The 18,813-nt window shown below is 43.0% G+C and overlaps 1 protein-coding gene across 1 annotated transcript in view; it reads left to right on the plus strand.

The window, feature by feature from the left end:
• Positions 1 to 18,813, plus strand: part of CHP1 (calcineurin like EF-hand protein 1) — a 54,451-nt gene that overhangs the window by 17,472 nt on the left and 18,166 nt on the right. Inside the window, exons 3-4 of the mRNA XM_010369042.2 lie at positions 9,136 to 9,216; positions 16,271 to 16,398. Coding sequence (XP_010367344.1) covers positions 9,136 to 9,216; positions 16,271 to 16,398 — 209 coding nt within the window. The remainder of the gene's footprint in view (positions 1 to 9,135; positions 9,217 to 16,270; positions 16,399 to 18,813) is intronic.

Consider the following 18,813-nt stretch of genomic DNA (forward strand, 5'->3'; position numbering starts at 1 on the left):
TAAAATCCCATCTTTACTAAAAATACAAAAATTAGCCGGGTGTGATGGCACATTCCTGTAATTCCAGGTACTTGAGAGCTTGAGGCAGGAAAATCGCTTGAACCTGGGAGGTGAAGGTTGTAGTGAACCAAGATTGCGCCACTGCCCTGCACCCTGGGCAACACAGTGAGATCCTGTCTTTAAAATAAAAAAAATTAAATAAATCTGGCCAGTTGTGGTGGCCCATTCCTGTAATCCCAGCAGTTTGGGAGGCTGAGATGGACAGATCACCTGAGGTCAGAAGTTCGAGACCAGGCTGGCCAATATGGTGAAACCCTGTCTCTACTCAAAATACAAAAATTAACCGGGTGTGGTGGCGCATGCCTGTAATCCCAGCTGCTTGGGAGGCTGAGAGGCAGGAGAATCGCTTAAACCTGGGAGGTGGAGGTTGCAGTGAGCCAAGATTGTGCCACTGCACTCCAGCCTGGGCAACAGAGTGAGACTCCATCTCAAAGAAAATAAATAAAATAAAATAAAATAAATAAATAAATGCATATATATATATATATATATATCTAGGTAAGATTTGCTCAACCCTTAAGATACCATTTCACAGCCTGTGGAAAGCCAGCAGACTAGCTTACTCATTTGGCAGGTATTTACTGAGTATCTATGATGTGCCAGACACTGTTCTCCAATCTGGCAATTTTTTTTTTTTTTTTTGTAAGAGACAGGGTCTCACTCTGTCTCCAAGGCTGGAGTGTAATGGCATCATCACAGCTCACTGCAGCCTCAACCTCCTGGGCTCAGGCAGTTCTCCCACCTCAGCCGCCCAAGTAGCTGGAACTACAGGCGTGCACCACTATGCCTGGCTGATTTTTTTTTTCCTTTTTCCTTTTAGCAAAAAAGCAAAAAAGTGCACATTATGTGGTACAATGGAGTAGTTTCTTCTAGGTATTCAAGGTAACTTAGTGCTTCTCCCATTACTTTTATTTTCATTTTTTGTGGAGACAGGGTCTCACCTTGTTGCCCAGTCTGGTCTCAAACTCCTGGGCTCCATCAGTCCTCCCTCCATGACCTCCCAAAGTACTGGGATTACAGGCATAAGCCACTGTACCTAGCCTGAAAGCTCTAGGTCATAAACCTGTTCTTTGATCTCTATCATGGTGTGGATTGAAATATAAGAAAGGTTGGGCGAGGAGACTCATGCCTGTAATCCCAGCGTTTTGGGAGGCTGCGGTGAGAGGATTCCTTGAAGCCAGGAGTCCCAAGACCAGCCTGGGCAACGTAGTGAAACCCCGTCTCTACAAAAAATAAAAATAAATGAGAGAAGCACCAAGCTACCTTGAATACCTAGAATAAATTATCCAATTGTACCACATAATGTGCCACATAGTAAACAAGTAATGCATTTTATGTAAATTGTTTTGTGGGACCCACTCACCAGTGGCATTTCACTCTGACTGTGCCTCCTGACAATGATCATCTTAGCCTGTGGCCATCCGATTAAATTGTCTTCCCCCTTCTCTCAACCCTCTCCTCTTCTACCCCCTCTAGCCTTAGAAATGAGTTGACCTAGCTCAGAACTCTTCTCTGTTAGAGAGTGATCCAGTTCTCTCCAGCCTTTGTTGCCAAACTCAGCTTAAGGCCAGTCTTGATCTTTCCAGGACCCATCAGGGTGCTCATCTGAATATAAGTGGCTTCCAATCTTTTGTTACCTGGAACAGCCTCCACCTTCTTTTTTTGGTTTTTGTTTTTGAGACAGGGTCTCACTCTGTTGCCCAGGCTGGATTGCAGTGTTGCCATCATGGCTCACTGTAGCCTCCCACCTCAGCCTCCTGAGTAGCTGGGACTACAGGCACGTGTCACTCTGCCCGGCTACCTTTTACATTTTTTGTAGAGAGCAGGTCTCACCATGTTCCCCGTGACTAGTCTCAAACTCCTGAGCTCAAACCATCCGCCTGTCTCAGTCTCCCAAAGTGCTGGGACTACAGGTGTGGGCCACTGTGCCTGGCCTTCACCCTCTTTTTTTTTTTTTGAGACGGAGTCTCGCTCTGTCGCCCAGGCTGGAATGCAGTGGCGCGATCTCGGCTCACTGCAAGCTCTGCCTCCTGGGTTCACGCCATTCTCCTGCCTCAGCCTCCCGAGTAGCTGGGACTACAGGTGCCTGCCACCACACCTGGCTAATTTTTTTGTATTTTTAGTAGAGACGGAGTTTCACTGTGTTAGCCAGGATGGTCTCGATCTCCTGACCTCGGGATCCACCTGCCTTTGCCTCCCAAAGTGTTAGGATTACAGGCGTGAGCCACCACGCCCGGCCTCGCCTTCACCTTCTTAAGAAGGCAGTTATAGTTATTAGGATAAAGATTTTTCCCTTCAACAATTTTTTTTTTTTTTTTACTTTCCTCTTCTAAGGTGCTCCATGTCTGGGGCCTGAAGCCAAATTCCGCAGAGTGAGAGGCTACAGTGTATAGTCTGGGGCATTCTGCATTCCTTTGTAGTGATCAGCTCCAGTGGGACATAAAGCAGAATCTCTGGAAGGCTTTGGTTAGAATGCAGCTTCTTCAGGGTGCTTTCCCAGACGCACTCCAAAGTATGTTTTATAGAACAATCATTCCTTGGTCTATCAATAGGTGTTGTGTTTAAAAAAAAAAAAAAAAAAGAAAGCAAAAAGTTATTGACTAAAATTTGTGAAAAGCTTGGTCAACAAGGTTAAATAGGCTTCCTAATTACGAGATTTCACCACATCTTTAATATATTCGGGTGAATAGGGAACAAGGGAGTAGTGTTGTAAACAGTGTTCGCCAGATTGATTTGCAATTTCCCTGTCTGCCTTTTTACATGGACTGTCTCTTCAGATTGATGTTTCACAGAATATAGATATGTACTGTAACCTTATAAACCTTACTTTCTTCCGATGCCATTATTTTGGGTGAGATATTTCTACCACTGCCATAGAAATTGTTTTTTCTAAAAAGGCAGCTTAGGCCGGGTGCAGTGGCTCTTGCCTGTAATCTTAGCACTTCAGGAGGCTGAGGCAGGAGGATTGCTTGAGCCCAGGAGTCTGAGACCAGCCTGGGCAACACAGGGAGACCCTGTCTCTAATTTAAAAAAAAAAAAAAAAAAAAGCAGCTGGCAGCGATCCCCAGCCTTTTTGGGACCAGGGACCAGTTTTATGGAAAATAATTTTTCTCCTGGGGATAGGCGGGATAGTTTCAGGATGAAACTGTTCTACCTCAGAGAAGCAGGCATTAGATTCTCATAAGGAGCGCTCAGTGTAGATCCCTCACAGGCGCAGTTCACAATAGGGTTTCTGTTCCTATGAGAATCTGGTGCTACCACTGATCTGACAGGAGGCGGTGCTCAGGTGATAATGCTCAGTTGCACTCTTGTTCACTCCTGCTGTGTAACCCGGTTCCTAACTGGCCACAGACTGGTACTGGTCTGCAACCCAGAGGTTGGGGACCCCAGGGGTCCTAAAGTGGTCTTTTGCAGGTCAGGTTAAAGGAAGAGCCTGGTCGGTATCTGAACACAAAGATGGTTTATCTTCTTTAAATACTCTCTGTTCTGATGTAATCTGTGGAGTTACAAGGCAGAATAACGATTACCCTTTGGGGAGGGGAGCAGGTAAAGACAAAAGGAGCATAAGGGAAGCTTCCGGGTATTGGTAATAATCAGTTTCTTCATCTGGAGGCTGGATAGAGTCTTCCCTTGGTGAAAACGTATGCCAAATGCTTTTGATTTGTCTACTTTTCTGTTTGTTATACTTCAATAAAGTTTGCTTTAAAAATATCCCCTGGGCCAGGCATGGTGGCTCATGTCTGTAATCCTAGCACTTTGGGAGGCCGAGGTGGGTGGATCACAAGATCAAGAGATCGAGACCATCCTGGCCAATATGGTGAAACCCGTCTCTACTAAAATTACAAAAATTACCTGGGCGTGGTGGTGCATGCCTATAGTTCCAGCTACTCTGGAGGCTGAGGCAGGAGAATCGCTTGAACCTGGGAGGCAGAGGTTGCAGTGAGCCAAGATTGTGCCACTGCACTCCAGCTTCGTGACAGAGCAAGACTCCATCTCAAAAAAAAAAAAAGAAAGTCTTAAATATCTCCTCTTGATATTCTGAAATTTCATCTGTATATATCCTATTGTGAAGTATTCTTTATTATTCATTCTTCAGCATTAGGTGAACCTTCTTAGACTAAAAATGGATCCTTTAGCTCGGGAGTTTGCTTCTGTTCCTTTTTTTTTTTGGTAAGAAGCCTCACCTGGATTTTGTTCCTATTTTAAAAATTATTTATTCTCCTCCTCTTTATTATTTATTTATTTATTTTTGAGACGGAGTTTCGCTCTTATTGCCCAGGCCGGAGTGCAGTGGCGCGATCTCAGCTCACTGCAACCTCTGCCTCCCTGATTCATTCGATTCTCCTGCCTCAGCTTCCCTAGTAGCTGGGATTATAGGCATGCGCCACAACGCCTGGCTAATTTTGTATATTTAATAGAGACAGGGTTTCTCCATATTGGTTAGGCTGGTCTCAAACTCCTGACCTCAGGCGATCTGCCTGCCTTGGTCTCCCAAAGTGCTGGGATTACAGGCGTGAACCACTGCACCTGGCCATCTTATCCATTTAATTTAAAAACACGGATTAAATGCTTTAGCTAATGGAAATTTTTGTCATTTCAGTGTTAATAAATATGTTGTACCATATGATTAACCTCTCATACTACTTAAATATGGAAAGCTGTGTTTTCTTTTTTTTTTTTTTTTTTGAGACAGAGTCTCACTCTGTTACCCAGGCTGGAGTGCAGTGGTGTTGTCTTGGCTGACTGCAACCTCCGCCTCCCGGGTTCAAGCACTTCTCTGCCTTGGCCTCCCGAGTAGCTGGGATTACAGGCACCCGCCACCATGCCCATCTGATTTTTGTATTTTTAGTAGAGATGGGGTTTCACCATTTTGGCCAGGCTGGTCTTGAACTCCTGACCTCATGATCCACCCGCCTCCACCTCCCAAAGTGCTGGAATTACAGGCGTGAGCCACTGTGCCCAGCCTAGAAAGCTGTGTTTTATAATTGAATGTGTTTTCCAGTGGGTATGTCCTATTAACAGATTTTAATCTCCTCATTATGTACAAGTCAACTAAAGCAACAACCTGTGGGTGGTTGAGATAGAAGTTACCTGTGAGGCTGAATCTCTGTAAGAGAAGGGACTTGTGTAGTGAAGGCGAGCAGTGTAGAGGAATGGTATGTCTGGTTACTAACAGTCTCAAAACTCTGGTTTTTCTGAGCATCCCTATGCCCTTGAATGTCTGGAAAACCACTCCCCATTGGAAATTTCTTGGCCACAAAGAATGCCATTGTACATGGCTCTGTTCTCAGAATTGACTACTACCAGTGATAATGTCTTTTTCTCAAAAAATCTTCAAAGAAGGTTTTCCTAGGTATACCATGAGGAAATGTTGGTATGTTTTTCAGTGAATCCACACAAATCTATTTTCAGATGGATCTTATGCTTGTGGTGTTTAGGTCACTTTGGAGTATTTATTTTTTTCTATTAGGTTTATGTTGATGGGCAAATTTGAGAAGCTAAGTTTTAGAGGAACTGCCCAGATCTCCATTCTACTATAAAGCAACCAGTAATAATAACTTGTTTGTATATTGTTTATTTAACAGTTGACAAATTATTTTTTATACTCTTTCTGTTTTGTTTTGTTTTTTTCTGTTTTGAAACAGGGTCTCACTCTTTGTCACCCAGGCTAGAAGGCAGTGATGTTATCATCGCTCCTTGCAACCTTGACCTTCTAGGCTCAAATAGTCCTCCTGCTTCAGCTTCCCAAGTAGGTGGTGGGACTACAGGCACGTGCCACCATGCCCGGCTAATTTTTGTTTTTTTAATTTTTTAGAGATGTGGTCTTGCTCTGTTGCCCAGTCTGGTCTGGAACTGCTAGCCTTAAGCAGTTCTTCCGCCTTAGCCTCCAAAAGTGCTGGGATTATAGGCTGAGCTGTGATGCGCAGCCCTCTTTCTTTTTAATACTTTTAGCAGTACTTTAATTCTCCTTGATCTGAGTGACTGGAACTACATTATGTATACAATCTAAATTCTAAGACTAGAGTTAGATAGTATCAAAGGACAGGTCCTTATTGACATCAGAAGGCCAAGTGTACACTTCCTTATTGAGACTGAAGTTCAGGCTAGGTTGTGCATCACCACTTGATACTAGACTTGGTTTTTAAACTGCCTCTTCTCAGCTAAAGTTTCTTAAGCTTGTTAGACATTAAACTGAGGTATGTAGCCATGCAATTCAAATCAGCCTTAATCTTACTTTAAAAGGGAGTAGTTATTGTTTCTTGACCTCTGTCAGGCAAGAGGAGCTACATTTTGATGATAATGTAGACTTTGTATTACAGAGCAAATTATGTAATAAAAGCTTTGTACATGTTTGTTGAATTAAATAATCAGGACCTCGGTAATTTTCTCTTTCATCATCTTAAGCAATCCAGTTATCTTTTTTTTTTTTTTTGAGACGGAGTCTCGCTCTATCGCCCAGGCTGGAATGCAGTGGCCGGATCTCAGCTTACTGCAAGCTCCGCCTCCCGGGTTCACACCATTCTCCTGCCTCAGCCTCCCGAGTAGCTGGGACTACAGGCGCCCGCCACCTCGCCCGGCTAGTTTTTTGTATTTTTTAGTAGAGACGGGGTTTCACCGTGTTAGCCAGGATGGTCTCGATCTCCTGACCTCGTGATCCACCCGTCTCGGCCTCCCAAAGTGCTGGGATTACAGGCTTGAGCCACTGCGCCCGGCCGCAATCCAGTTATCTTATGAACAACTTCTTCTGGTTTATTCATTGATATAAAATTATTACCCTAAATGGTCAAGAAAGACTAGAATCCAGGATGATTGTTCCAGAGCTTTGTGTTCAGTCCACTAGGTCAGTTTCTACCTGTGTCACCAAATGTGGTGGAGATGAGCTTGCTGAATTAATTAAGCACCATGTAAATGTTAAACCACAAGAAGAAAAGAGTGTGAAGTCTCCTGGGTACAGTAGAAGTATTTTATTATCTTCCGTCTTTGCTAGCATATATTACAAAGAGGGTGGAGATATACATTTTATCTTTCTGCAAGTAAACTTCTTGAAGGCAGGAGTAAAATCTATTCAAGTTTATAATCTTTTTTTTTTTTTTAACTTTTTATCTGGAAATAATTTTAAACTTGAAGAAAAGTTACAAGAACAATACAAGATAACTTTTACTCTGATATCCAGATTCACCAATTGTCACACACTTCACTGTTTATTTCCTATAAAAAGGACATTCTCAGATCGAACTCAAGAAAGTTACATTTTGAAACAGTACCATTATGTAATATTCCATATTTTATATGGTCCATGCTTCATTTTCACGTATTACCCAGTAATGTCCTTTATAGCAGGTGTTTTCCTAGTCCAGGATCATGTGTTGGGCTTTGTTGTATGTCTCTTTAGCCCCCCCTTGATCTGGAACAATCCTCTGCTTTTCTTTGTCCTCCATGACATTGATATTTTTGAAGACTACAGCACAGGTAAGTTGTAGACAGCTTTGTATTCTTGGCCCAGGAAACAACCAAATAAAGTTTTTAAAAAGTACTTACTGAAAAATTTGGGGGCTGGGCGCGGTGGTTCACGCCTGTAATCCCAGGACTTTGGGAGGCTAAGGCAGGTGGATCACCTGAGGTCAGGAGTTCAAGACCAGCCTGGCCAAGATGGTGAAACCCCACCTCTACTAAAAATACAAAAATTACCCGGGTGTTGTGGCATCCGCCTGTAATGCCAGCTACTTGGGAGACTGAAGCAGTAGAATCACTTGAACCCAGGAGGTGGAGATTGCAGTGAGTGGAGAGATCATGCCACTGCACTCTAGCTTGGGCAACAAGAGCGAAACTCCGTCTCAAAAAAAAAAAAAGAAAAATCTTGGGGAGAGTAACTTTCATTGAAAAGGTTCAGTATTAGGGCTGGGCACTGTGGCTCACGCCTGTAATCCCACCCAGCACTTTGGGAGGCCGAGGCCGGCAGATCGCCTGAGATCAGGAGTTCAAGACCAGCCTGGCCAACATGGTGAAACTGCGTCTCTACTAAGTGTACAAAAAACTAGCCAGGTATGATCGCAGGTGCCTGTAATCCCAGCTACTTGGGAGACTGAGGCAGGAAAATTGCTTGAACCTGGGAAGTGGAGGTGGCAGTGAGCCAAGACCGTGCCGTTGCATTCCAGCTTGGGCAACTGAGCAAGACTCTGTCTCAAAAAAAAGTTCAATATAGGAAAGAAATGTGGTTTTTAGAAAAATAACACATACTTTGACTTACAGACTTAGATTTAAATCACAGTTCTGCTACTTAGGAGTAGTGTGGCTTTGGGTAAGTTACTTTATCTTCCTGACTCTCAATTTCCTCAGCTCTAAAAGGGTATACATAAAACATGGGCATGAAGAAATGAGATAATGTATGTAAACAGAGCAGCACGTGATGTGTATGCAATGAATGGTAGCTGACAATATTTGCTTTGGTATAACCTCACCTGAGTCATGTGAGGATGACTGCTCACGTCATGTTTGAGGGTTAAATACTTCTGTAGTCCTAGTCCACAGAAAATGGAAATGGAGAAAAAGCCAGAGTCAGAACAAGGAATCAGTTGGTTGCCAACATTCTTTCCTTGCATGTAAATAGCACCTAAGAATTCCTTGCATTTTGTAAGTGCCTAAAAATCTTAACAAGGATATGGAGACCCCTCTAAGTGTTTGTCCTCATATTCAAGTTCTGCAGTATTTGATACTTTCATTTGCTGTTCACTTTCCAAACTTAATAACTAGGTACGAAATGCTAATGTTCAAGGAATCATTTACTAAGGGACAGATTAGTATTTGTCCATCAGTTGGCTTATTGATGTAACCTGTGTGCTGAATTCACTGGAATGTGGCATAGTCAAATCTGGCTCCTTCTACTACTGAGTTGTTGCAAGAAACACTTGGCAGCTATTAAAGTGCTATTCTTTGCAGTTATTTGGTATAATTTGCCACAGAAGTAAATTCCAGGAGGTAATATTCTTGCTAGGTTACACCCTGTTACCTCCTGACTTAAGGAGTTCATGCTAAGGGCAATGATCTCTATCTAACTCAAGGTGATTCTCTTGGCAGCCGGGAAGATTTCCAGAGGATTCCAGAACTTGCCATCAACCCACTGGGGGACCGGATCATCAATGCCTTCTTTCCAGAGGGGTGAGTCAGTACAGTTGTTGGACTTCCTTCCTGAGGCTATCACAACCTAAATTATTTGCTAATCTGGAATAGTGATATTGATTGTGCCATCTCAGACTGTGATACCCCTTGATTATATTGGGCATTTCTAATTTTGTCATTTCTAGAATATCTCTTCTATTCTACCCTCCTGTGTGTTTTAAACTTCAAATCTATATATGAGCCTATCTTCAAAATTCTGTCTTTATGCTTATCATTGATGTAAAACTAGACTTTTAAAAAGTGTTTATTTGGAAGTAATTTCAAATTTACAAGAAAGTTGCAAAAGTTAAAAGTAATTCAAAGAATACTTGTATATCTATTGCCCTGATGCATCTATTGTTATATTGTTAACATTTTGCCTCATTTGTGTGCTCTCTCTCTTAGTAGTAACCCATTAAAATATAATGCAAGCCACACACGTAATTTTACATTTTCTTTTTTTTTTTTTTTTTTTTTTTTGAGACGGAGTCTTGCTCTGTCACCCAGGCTGGAGTGCAGTGGCCAGATCTCAGCTCACTGCAAGCTCCGCCTCCCGGGTTCACGCCATTCTCCTGCCTCAGCCTCCTGAGTAGCTGGGACCACAGGCGCCCGCCACCTCGCCCAGCTAGTTTTTTGTATTTTTTTTTTAGTAGAGACGGGGTTTCATCGTATTAGCCAGGATGGTCTCGATCTCCTGACCTCGTGATCCGCCCGTCTCGGCCTCCCAAAGTGCTGGGATTACAGGCTTGAGCCACCGTGCCCGGCCAATTTTACATTTTCTAGTAACCACATTTAAAAGTAAAAATAAATTGGCCGGGCGTGGTGGCTCACGCCTGTAATCCCAGCACTTTGGGAGGCCAAGGCGGGCGGATCACGAGGTCAGGAGATCGAGACCATCCTGGCTAACATGGTGAAACCCCATCTCTACTAAAAATACAAAAAATTAGCCAGGTGTAGTGGTGGGCGCCTGTAGTCCCAGCTACTCAGGAGGCTGAGGCAGGAGAATGGCGTGAACCTGGGAGGCGGAGCTTGCAGTGAGCTGAGATCGTGTCACTGCCCTCTAGCCTGGGTGATGGAGCAAGACTACGTCTCAAAAAAAAAAAAAAAAGTAAAAATAAGTTAACTTTGGTAATATATATTGTATTTGATATATTAAAAATACTATTTCAGGCCAGGCATGGTGGCTCACGCCTGTAATGCCAGCACTTTGGGAGGCCGAGGCAGGCGGATCATGAGGTCAGGAGATTGAGACCATCCTGGCTAACACGGTGAAACCCCGTCTCTACTAAAAATACAAAAAATTAGCCGGGCATGGTGGCGGGTGCTTGTAGTCCCAGCTACTCAGGAGGCTGAGGCAGGAGAACGGCATGAACCTAGGAGGTGGAGCTTGCAGTGAGCCGAGATCGCGCTGCTGCACTCCAGCCTGGGCGACAGAGTGAGACTCTGTCTCAAAAAAAAAAAAAAAAAAATATATATATATATATACACACACACACACACATATAATTTCAATATATAATCAATATTAAAAATAACTGAGATACTTTACTTTTTTTGTTTTGTTTTGTTTTTGTTTTGAGACAGAGTCTTGCTCGGTGCCCACGTTGGAGTGCAGTGGTGCCATCTTGGCTCACTGCAACCTCCACCTCCCAGGTTCAAGCGATTCTCCAGCCTCAGCCTCTAAGGTAGCTGGGATTACAGCCACATGCCACCATACCCGGCTAATTTTTGTATTTTTAGTAGAGACGGGGTTTCACCATGTTGGCCAGGCTGGTCTTGAGCTCCTGACCTCAGGTGATCTGCCTGCCTCAGCCTCCCAAAGTGCTGGGATTACTGGTGTGCGCCACCACGCCCAGCCTACATTTTTTCATAATAAGTCTTTGAAATCCAGTGTGTAGTTTACACTTAAACACATATCAGGTCAGACTGACCATGTTTCCAGTGCACATAACCAGATGTGACAAGTGACTGCAATATTGAACAGCGCAGCTTGTGTACCTGTGCTTGCTCTACATATCCTCTCTTGCAGACACTTTTTCCCTTTCTCTTTCCCCTCTCTTCCTACCTACACACACACTATGTGTATGTGCATACATGTATGTACATACATACACATATATACATGTAGGTATATACACATATATATACTTATGTAATTTTTTTGTGTATGCGTGTTCACATAATTGTATTTCTGAACTATTTCAGGGTAAGTTGCATAGTTATGACCCTTTACCTCTGAATGCACTAGTGTGTGTTTGCTAAGAATAGGGACATTCTTTTACATATCCATAGTATAGTTATCTACTTCAGTAAACTTACATTGATACAATCCTCTTATCTAATCTCTTACTCTGTTGTATTAACATATTATCTAGTTTATTCTAATTTATATTCATATTCCAATTTTGTCATCCAATAATCTGTTTTCTAGCACTTCCCCACCTCCGGTACAGGATCTAATCTGGGTCAGTTATCATGTCTCTTTAGCCTCCTTTAATCTGGAACATTTCCCCAGCCTTTATTTTACTTTTGTGATACTGAATAAACATATAGTTCTCATAACACACACACTTTGTAAAGTAGATTGTTCTTAATGTGGGGTTTTCTAGTGTGAAACTAGTCTTTTGATATGCTTCACTACCTAATACGCTGCTTTCAGAGTAGTGAGTAAATATTTACTGCTTTGATTAGGTACCTTTTCATCAATAAAGCTTACATATAAGCTTGTTTTAAGTAATTTCCTAAACAATCTATTCCTAGTTCATATGGATAGTCTATGACCCACAGGACTTCAAAATATTATATGGGTGCCAGTTTTTAATGAGACTGTCAATGAGGACACTGTCAGATAAAATGCCTGGAGGAAATTTTAGAACTCTAAATTGAGAGCAAAGGAATTTGCTAGTTGAGAGGATTGGGCCTTCAGTAAATGTGAGGGAAAGTCAGAAGGCGAATGAGGTCGAGCAGTTAGTTCATGTAAAGACGGGAATCAAATCATGTTGACTACGAGGAATCTTATGCCCTCCTTCATTTTTCCCTTTCTCTCTCCTTGAACTGCCCTGTTTGTTTCAGGTATGGTTTTTATGCTGAATTCTTCCTTTTTTCTACTTCCTCTTTTACCCCTGCAAAGCATTGAACCCTTTCCAGAGATAACTTTCACAGCTATGCTTTGTATCCAAACCTTTTGCAATGAAAAGTAAACCCAGGAGAGTCACCTTGCCAACTTTTTTTCAGAATTCTTTAGTCACCATTGATTACTTGAATAAGCAGCTTGTGGGAAGCTGTTTTGTAAAGTTAAACTACATTTGCTGTGACTACAGTATCACCTGTCATTCTGTCCACGAATCTACTGCTAAGGAAATGGGACAGTGCATATGAGGAAGTGGAGGGCTCTACTGGGCTGCACTGCTTAGCTCTTAGCAAGCTGTGACTGCTTCTTGCTCTAATCACATAGATGTATTTGGCTTCTGGGTTTTTCTTTCTTCCCTAGGCATATGCACATGGGGGCTTTTTTTTTTTTTTAAAAAAAAGAGTGAGATTTGAAAGTGGGCTATGTTTATTTAATTCCCTTTTACCCAGAAACTTTATGCTAGCAATCATCATTAATGTGTTTTTTCTAGCATATGATTTAAATTTTACTCCATGTTACTTGATTCCTCAGATCTGACATTTTTTACCAGATCCTGGTCCATCAGCAGTATAGATACATTGAAGAACCGAAAGATCATTCTTTTTTTTGCTTTGTTTTGTTTTGTTTTGTTTGTTTTTTTGAGACGGAGTCTCCCTCTATCGCCCAGGCTGGCGTGCAGTGGCGTGATCTTGGCTCACTGCAACCTCTGCCTCCTGGGTTCAAGCAATTCTTCTGCCGCAGCCTCCCCAAGTAGCTGGGACTACAGGCGCACGCCACCATGCCCGGCTAAGTAGAGACAAGGTTTCACCATGCTGACCAGGCCGGTCTCGAACTCTTGACCTCAGGTGATCCGCCAGCCTCGGCCTCCCAAAGTGCTGGGATTACAGGCATGAGCCACCGCGCCCAGCCAAGGTCATTCTTTTGAGTGCAGATGGCTCACATAGCCTTTGAACTCTGCCTTTAGAAGGCCTATAAACTGAGTGTCTATAGAGCACAGAAGAGACGCTACATACCTCAGCTATTTGGTGGGTTACAGAGTGGGTTTTTATTTTAGGTAACCACAGGAACCAGGTCATCTGCCTTAGATAAATAAATGATATTATGTCACACGGGGCATTCTTTTTTAATATTAAAGAACATTCTTCATTCAAATTTTGAGAATTATTTCTTACAGGGTAATTGATTAGCCTGTGGCACAATAAAAAGATTTTCTCTAAGCTTAAGTACCAAGAAGGCTTTATACACAAGAGGTCTAGGTCTTTCAAATCTTTTTTTTTTTTTTTTTTTTTTTTTTTTTGAGATGGAGTCTCACCCTGTCGCCCAGGCTGGAGTGCAGTGGCGTGATCTGGGCTCACTGCAAGCTCCGCCTCCTGGGTTCACGCCATTCTCCTGCCTCAGCCTCCCGAGTAGCTGGGACTACAGGCGCCTGCCACCACGCCCAGCTAATTTTTTGTATTTTTAGTAGAGGCGGGTTTCACTGTGTTAGTCAGGATGGTCTCTTGACCTTGTGATCCACCCATCTTGGCCTCCCAAAGTGCTGGAATTACAGGCGTGAGCCACCGCGCGCGGCAAAATCATTCTTTTTTGAGATAGAGTCTCCCTCTGTCACCCAGGCTAGAGTGCAGTGGTGTGATCTCGGCTCATTGCAACCTCTATCTCTGGGGTTCAAGCAATTCTTGTGCCTCAGGCTCTTGAGTAGCTGGGATTATAGACCCCAGCTAATTTTTGTATTTTTAGTAGAGACGGGGTTTCACCATGTTGGCCAGGCTGGTCTTGAACTCCTGACCTGAGGTGATGCACCCTCCGTGGCCTCTCAGAGTACTAGGATTATAGACGTGAGCCACTGTGCTCGGCCTAAAAGATTATTTAGAGAAAAATTATCCAATTATGAGGGAAAATTAAAATCACGATGTGTCCACAGAATTATGCATATGTTTTAAATGTTTCAAAGTATTTATATTGATTGGAGAAATGCTTAAAAGTTAAAAGAAGGCAGGATACTAAATTACATAATACAGTTATCTAAAAAGCATAGAAAAGTTACTAGAAGAAAATGCATTCATATATATATGGGGGAGTCTTGCACCATCACCCAGGCTGGAGTACAGTGGCACAGTCTTGGCTCATGCAACCTCTGCCTCCTGTGTTCAAGTGATTCTCCCACCTCATGCTCCCAAATAACTGGGAGTATAAGCGTGAGCCACGGCGCCTGGCTGACTGATTCCTTCCTTCCTTCCTTCCTTCCTTCCTTCCTTCCTTCCCTCCCTCCCTCCCTCCCTCCTTCCTTCCCTCCCTCCCTCCCTCCCTCCTTCCTTCCCTCCCTCTCTCCTTCCCTCCCTTCCTTTTCTTTTCCTTTTCCTTCTCCTTCCTTTTTCTTTCCCTTTCCTTTCCTTTTCTTTCCTTTTTTTTTGACATAGTCTTGCTCTGTCACCCAGGCTGGAGTGCAGTGGTGCAATCTTGGCTCACTGTAGCCTCTGCCTCCCAGTTTCAAGTGATTCTCCTGCCTCAGCCTCCCGAGTAGCTGGGATTACAGGCACCCACTACCACACCCAGCTAATTTTTTTGTATTTTTAGTAGAGACAGGGTTTTACCATGTTGGCCAGGCTGGTCTCAACTCCTGGCCTCAAGTGATCTGCCTGCCTCAGGCTCCCAAAGTGTTAGGATTACAGACATGAACCACTGTGCCCAGCTAGAAAATAATATTTATATTAACTATGGTTGTAATTGGTAGAACTTGGATCAGTGTTTTTCTATCTACTTCTCTTTTTTCCACATTTTCAAAGATATGTTTGCTTTTATAATTAAATAAACTTGGCCAGGCATGGTGGCTCACGCCTGTAATCCTAGTACTTTGGGAGGCCGTAATCACGAGGAGATCAGGAGATCGAGACTATCCTGGCTAACATGGTGAAACCCCATCTCTACTAAAAATACAAAAAATTAGGCCTGGCGCACACCTGTAATCCCAGCACTTTGAGAGGCCGAGGTGGGCGGATCACCTGAGGTCGGGCGTTCGAGACTAGCCTGACCAACATGGAGAAACCATGTCTCTACTAAAAATACAAAATTAGCCAAGTGTAGTGACGCATGTGTGTAATCCCAGCTACTCGCAAGGCTGAGGTAGGAGAATTGCTTGAACCAGGGAGGCGGAGGTTGCAGTGAGCTGAGATCGTGCCATTGCATTCCAACCTGGGCAACAAGAGCGAAACTCCTTCTCAAAAAAAAAAAAAAATTGGCCAGGCGTGTTGGCATGTGCCTGTAGTCCCAGCTACTTGGGAGGCTAAGGCAGGAGAATTGCTTGAATCCAGGAGGCAGAGGTGAGCTGAGATAGTGCCACTGCAGTCCAACCTGGGCGACAGAGCGAGACTTTGTCTCAAAATAAATAAATAAATATAAAAATAAATAAGAAAAAAATTAAAAATTAAATAAACTTTATTTTAAAAGCAGCCTTTCCATAATGTGCCTTAATTTTAAAATATCCCTTGGTATACATTACTGCAGGGGAGATGTGGGAGGTGGCTGAGGAGTCACTGGGTTGAAATGACTTAACAGAGTTCAAAGCAAAGAGTTCAAGTTTTGGCTCTCTTGTATGGTGCTGGCACTACTCTACATTCGTGTTTTGGAAAAGAGATGCAAGTAAATTCAACAGATAACTCTAACCCTGGTAAGTCCTATTACCTAAGTCTGGTTAAATCATTTATCAAGTGGGAGTAGTAGTGGGAGTAATAGCACCTGCCTTACAAGGTTGGGGTGAGGCTTAAATGATATGGTACTGTGAGCCCCGAAGTACCGTGCACATGGAAAGAAACCTCATTAAATGAACTTTCAGGCTACCATAGCTAAAGCTTTTGCCAGTATATTTAATTTGTAAGAAATAATCACCGTGATTGACATGGTGTTCTGTTTGTTATATCTCACAATCAGAGAGGACCAGGTAAACTTCCGTGGATTCATGCGAACTTTGGCTCATTTCCGCCCCATTGAGGATAATGAAAAGAGCAAAGATGTGAATGGACCCGAACCTCTCAACAGCCGAAGCAACAAACTGCACTGTAAGGAGCTAAAGTCTTCTGGCTTAAAATACTTGCTTTTCATTTCTTAAAAGTCATGTACGTACTCACTCATTATTTGAACAAGCATTTACAAGAGCATACTGGTTAAGACCTCAGACTCTGGAGCTAAACTGGCCAAGATTAAATACTAGTCTACCCTTTTTTGGCCGTGTGACTTTGGGCAAGGTACTTAACCTCTTTGGGCTTCACTTTTCTCATCTGTAAAATAGGATTCTAAGGGGTTCCGCATTGGATTGTTGTGAGGATTAAACGAGTTAATAAATGTCAAGTGCTTCAAATAGTGCCTGGCATATACTAGGTACTTAATAAGTGTTACCTAGTATCATTGTAATTCATTGAGCACCTACTCAATGAGTAGGTGTGCCAGGCACTGTGTTAAGTGCTGGCATGGCAATAGTGAACGAGACCCAGGCCCCACCTTTAAGGAATAATGGCAATCCTCAGCTCATCTTAGAATTTGATAGACACTGGATGTGACTTAAGTAGTGGGGGACAGCTGGATATAGTGCAAGATTTAATTTTTATACCCATGTCTCATGCCCCTTTTCCTTTAATACTTGTTTGCTTTCCCTTCTGCCCTTATTGGTTCATGTATAATATTGCCCAATTCCTTACAACACTTCTCCAGGAAATTGAAATTAAAGTTCTCTTTTTATTCGATACAAGTTGAAATTGCAGTTGTATTAAAACTAACTGAAGGCTGAGCGCAGTGACTCATGCCTGTAATCCCAGCACTTTGGGAGGCCAAGGTAGGTGGATCACTTGAGCCCAGGAGGTTGAGACCAGCCTGGGCAACATGGTGAAACACTATCTCTAATAAAAATACAAAAATTAGCCAGGTGTGGTGGCATGCACCTGTGGTCCCAGGTACTTGGGAGGCTGAGGTGGGAGAATTGCTTGAGCCTGAGAGGTCGAGACTGCAGGGAACCATGATGGCACCACTGCACTTCAAGCCAGGTGACAGAAACTCTGTCTCAACAAAGAAACGAAAACAAAACAAAATCTTCCAAATAGCAGTAGTGGATTTGGGCGTTACTTGGTGTCTTAGGATGCCTTTAGCTGACTCAGCTGGCTTAAACAATAAGGAAATATATTAGCTCACTTTACAAGTCAGGTCAGGCCAGCAGGAGGGTTGATTCTGTTTCAAGCACTAGGGATTTTTCTCTTTACTCTGCCATCCTCATAGTCTGTTTTATCCTAAGGTATTATGGTCACATGACAGCTCTCAGTTGTTAACAGGGCTTTTTTTTTTTTCTTGTTCACATCTGGCAGTAGAGGAAGAGAGAGAGATATATATAGAGAGAGATCGAGACTGAAATTGAGCAACACTCCTCCCAAGCATGGAATGTAAGTCCTTCCCCTCACTTTGATAAGTCAGTTTAGATCAGGAGAGTGCCGAGTGCCGAGGAGATTAGGCTACTGAGATTCCCCTCCTGATGCTGTGGTTGGGGTTCTGCTAAGGAAGAAGGTTGGAATGCCCCAGAAATGGCAAACTTCAGGATGAGATAGAATAATAACAAAGTGCTATGCAGGTTATGCTTGGTTTTATTTTGTTTTTGCTTAATTTTTTGAGATAGGGTCTCACTCTGTCACCCAGGCTGAGTGCAGTGGCGTGATCACGGTTCACTATGGCCTTGACTTTCCTGGCTCAAGTGATCCTTTTGCCTCAGCCTCTCAAGTTGCTGGGACCACAGGCGTGTGCCCTACACCCAGCTAATTTTTTATTTTCTGATTTTTTCTAGGGATAGGGTCTCACTATGTTGTCCAGACTGGTCTCGAAATCTTGGACACGAGCAATCATCCCACCTTGGCCTCCTGAAGTGCTGGGATTACAGGCATGAGCCTCCATACCCAGCCTGTTTTTTTCGTTACATACTTTAGTCTTGGCTGTAGGATTAACTTGTATAGGAAACTAAAAATTAATTAGAATTCTGTTGCAGTCTAGGTGTAGGGATCACATTCATGTAATTAGACCGGTAAAACCAAAGCTATTCTAAGGCCAAAGAAAAGACTAGAAGAGTCCAAGAAGTCCTCAGTTTCTATCTAAATGTGTTGCTTCTCTTTGAAGTTCCCACAGCGCTATATAAGCTGTAGGATAGTGCCCCTTATTATAGACTGAGAGCAATTGAATGTCATATATCTAGCAACACATTTGCTACTGAGACACAGTAGCAAAGGGGATGTGGGCTGGGTGTGGTGGCTCACTCCTATAATCCCAGCACTTTGGGAGGCTGAGGCAGGCGGATCACCTGAGGTCAGGAGTTCAAGACAAGCCTGGCCAACATAGTGAAATCCCATTTCTACAAAAATACAAAACAAAATTAGCCAGGCATAATGACGGGTGCCTGTAATCCCAGCTACTCAGGAGGCTGAAGCGGGAGAATTGCTTGAACC

This window comes from Rhinopithecus roxellana, chromosome 17 (genome assembly GCF_007565055.1).
Source record: "Rhinopithecus roxellana isolate Shanxi Qingling chromosome 17, ASM756505v1, whole genome shotgun sequence".
NCBI classification, from domain to species: domain Eukaryota; kingdom Metazoa; phylum Chordata; class Mammalia; order Primates; family Cercopithecidae; genus Rhinopithecus; species Rhinopithecus roxellana.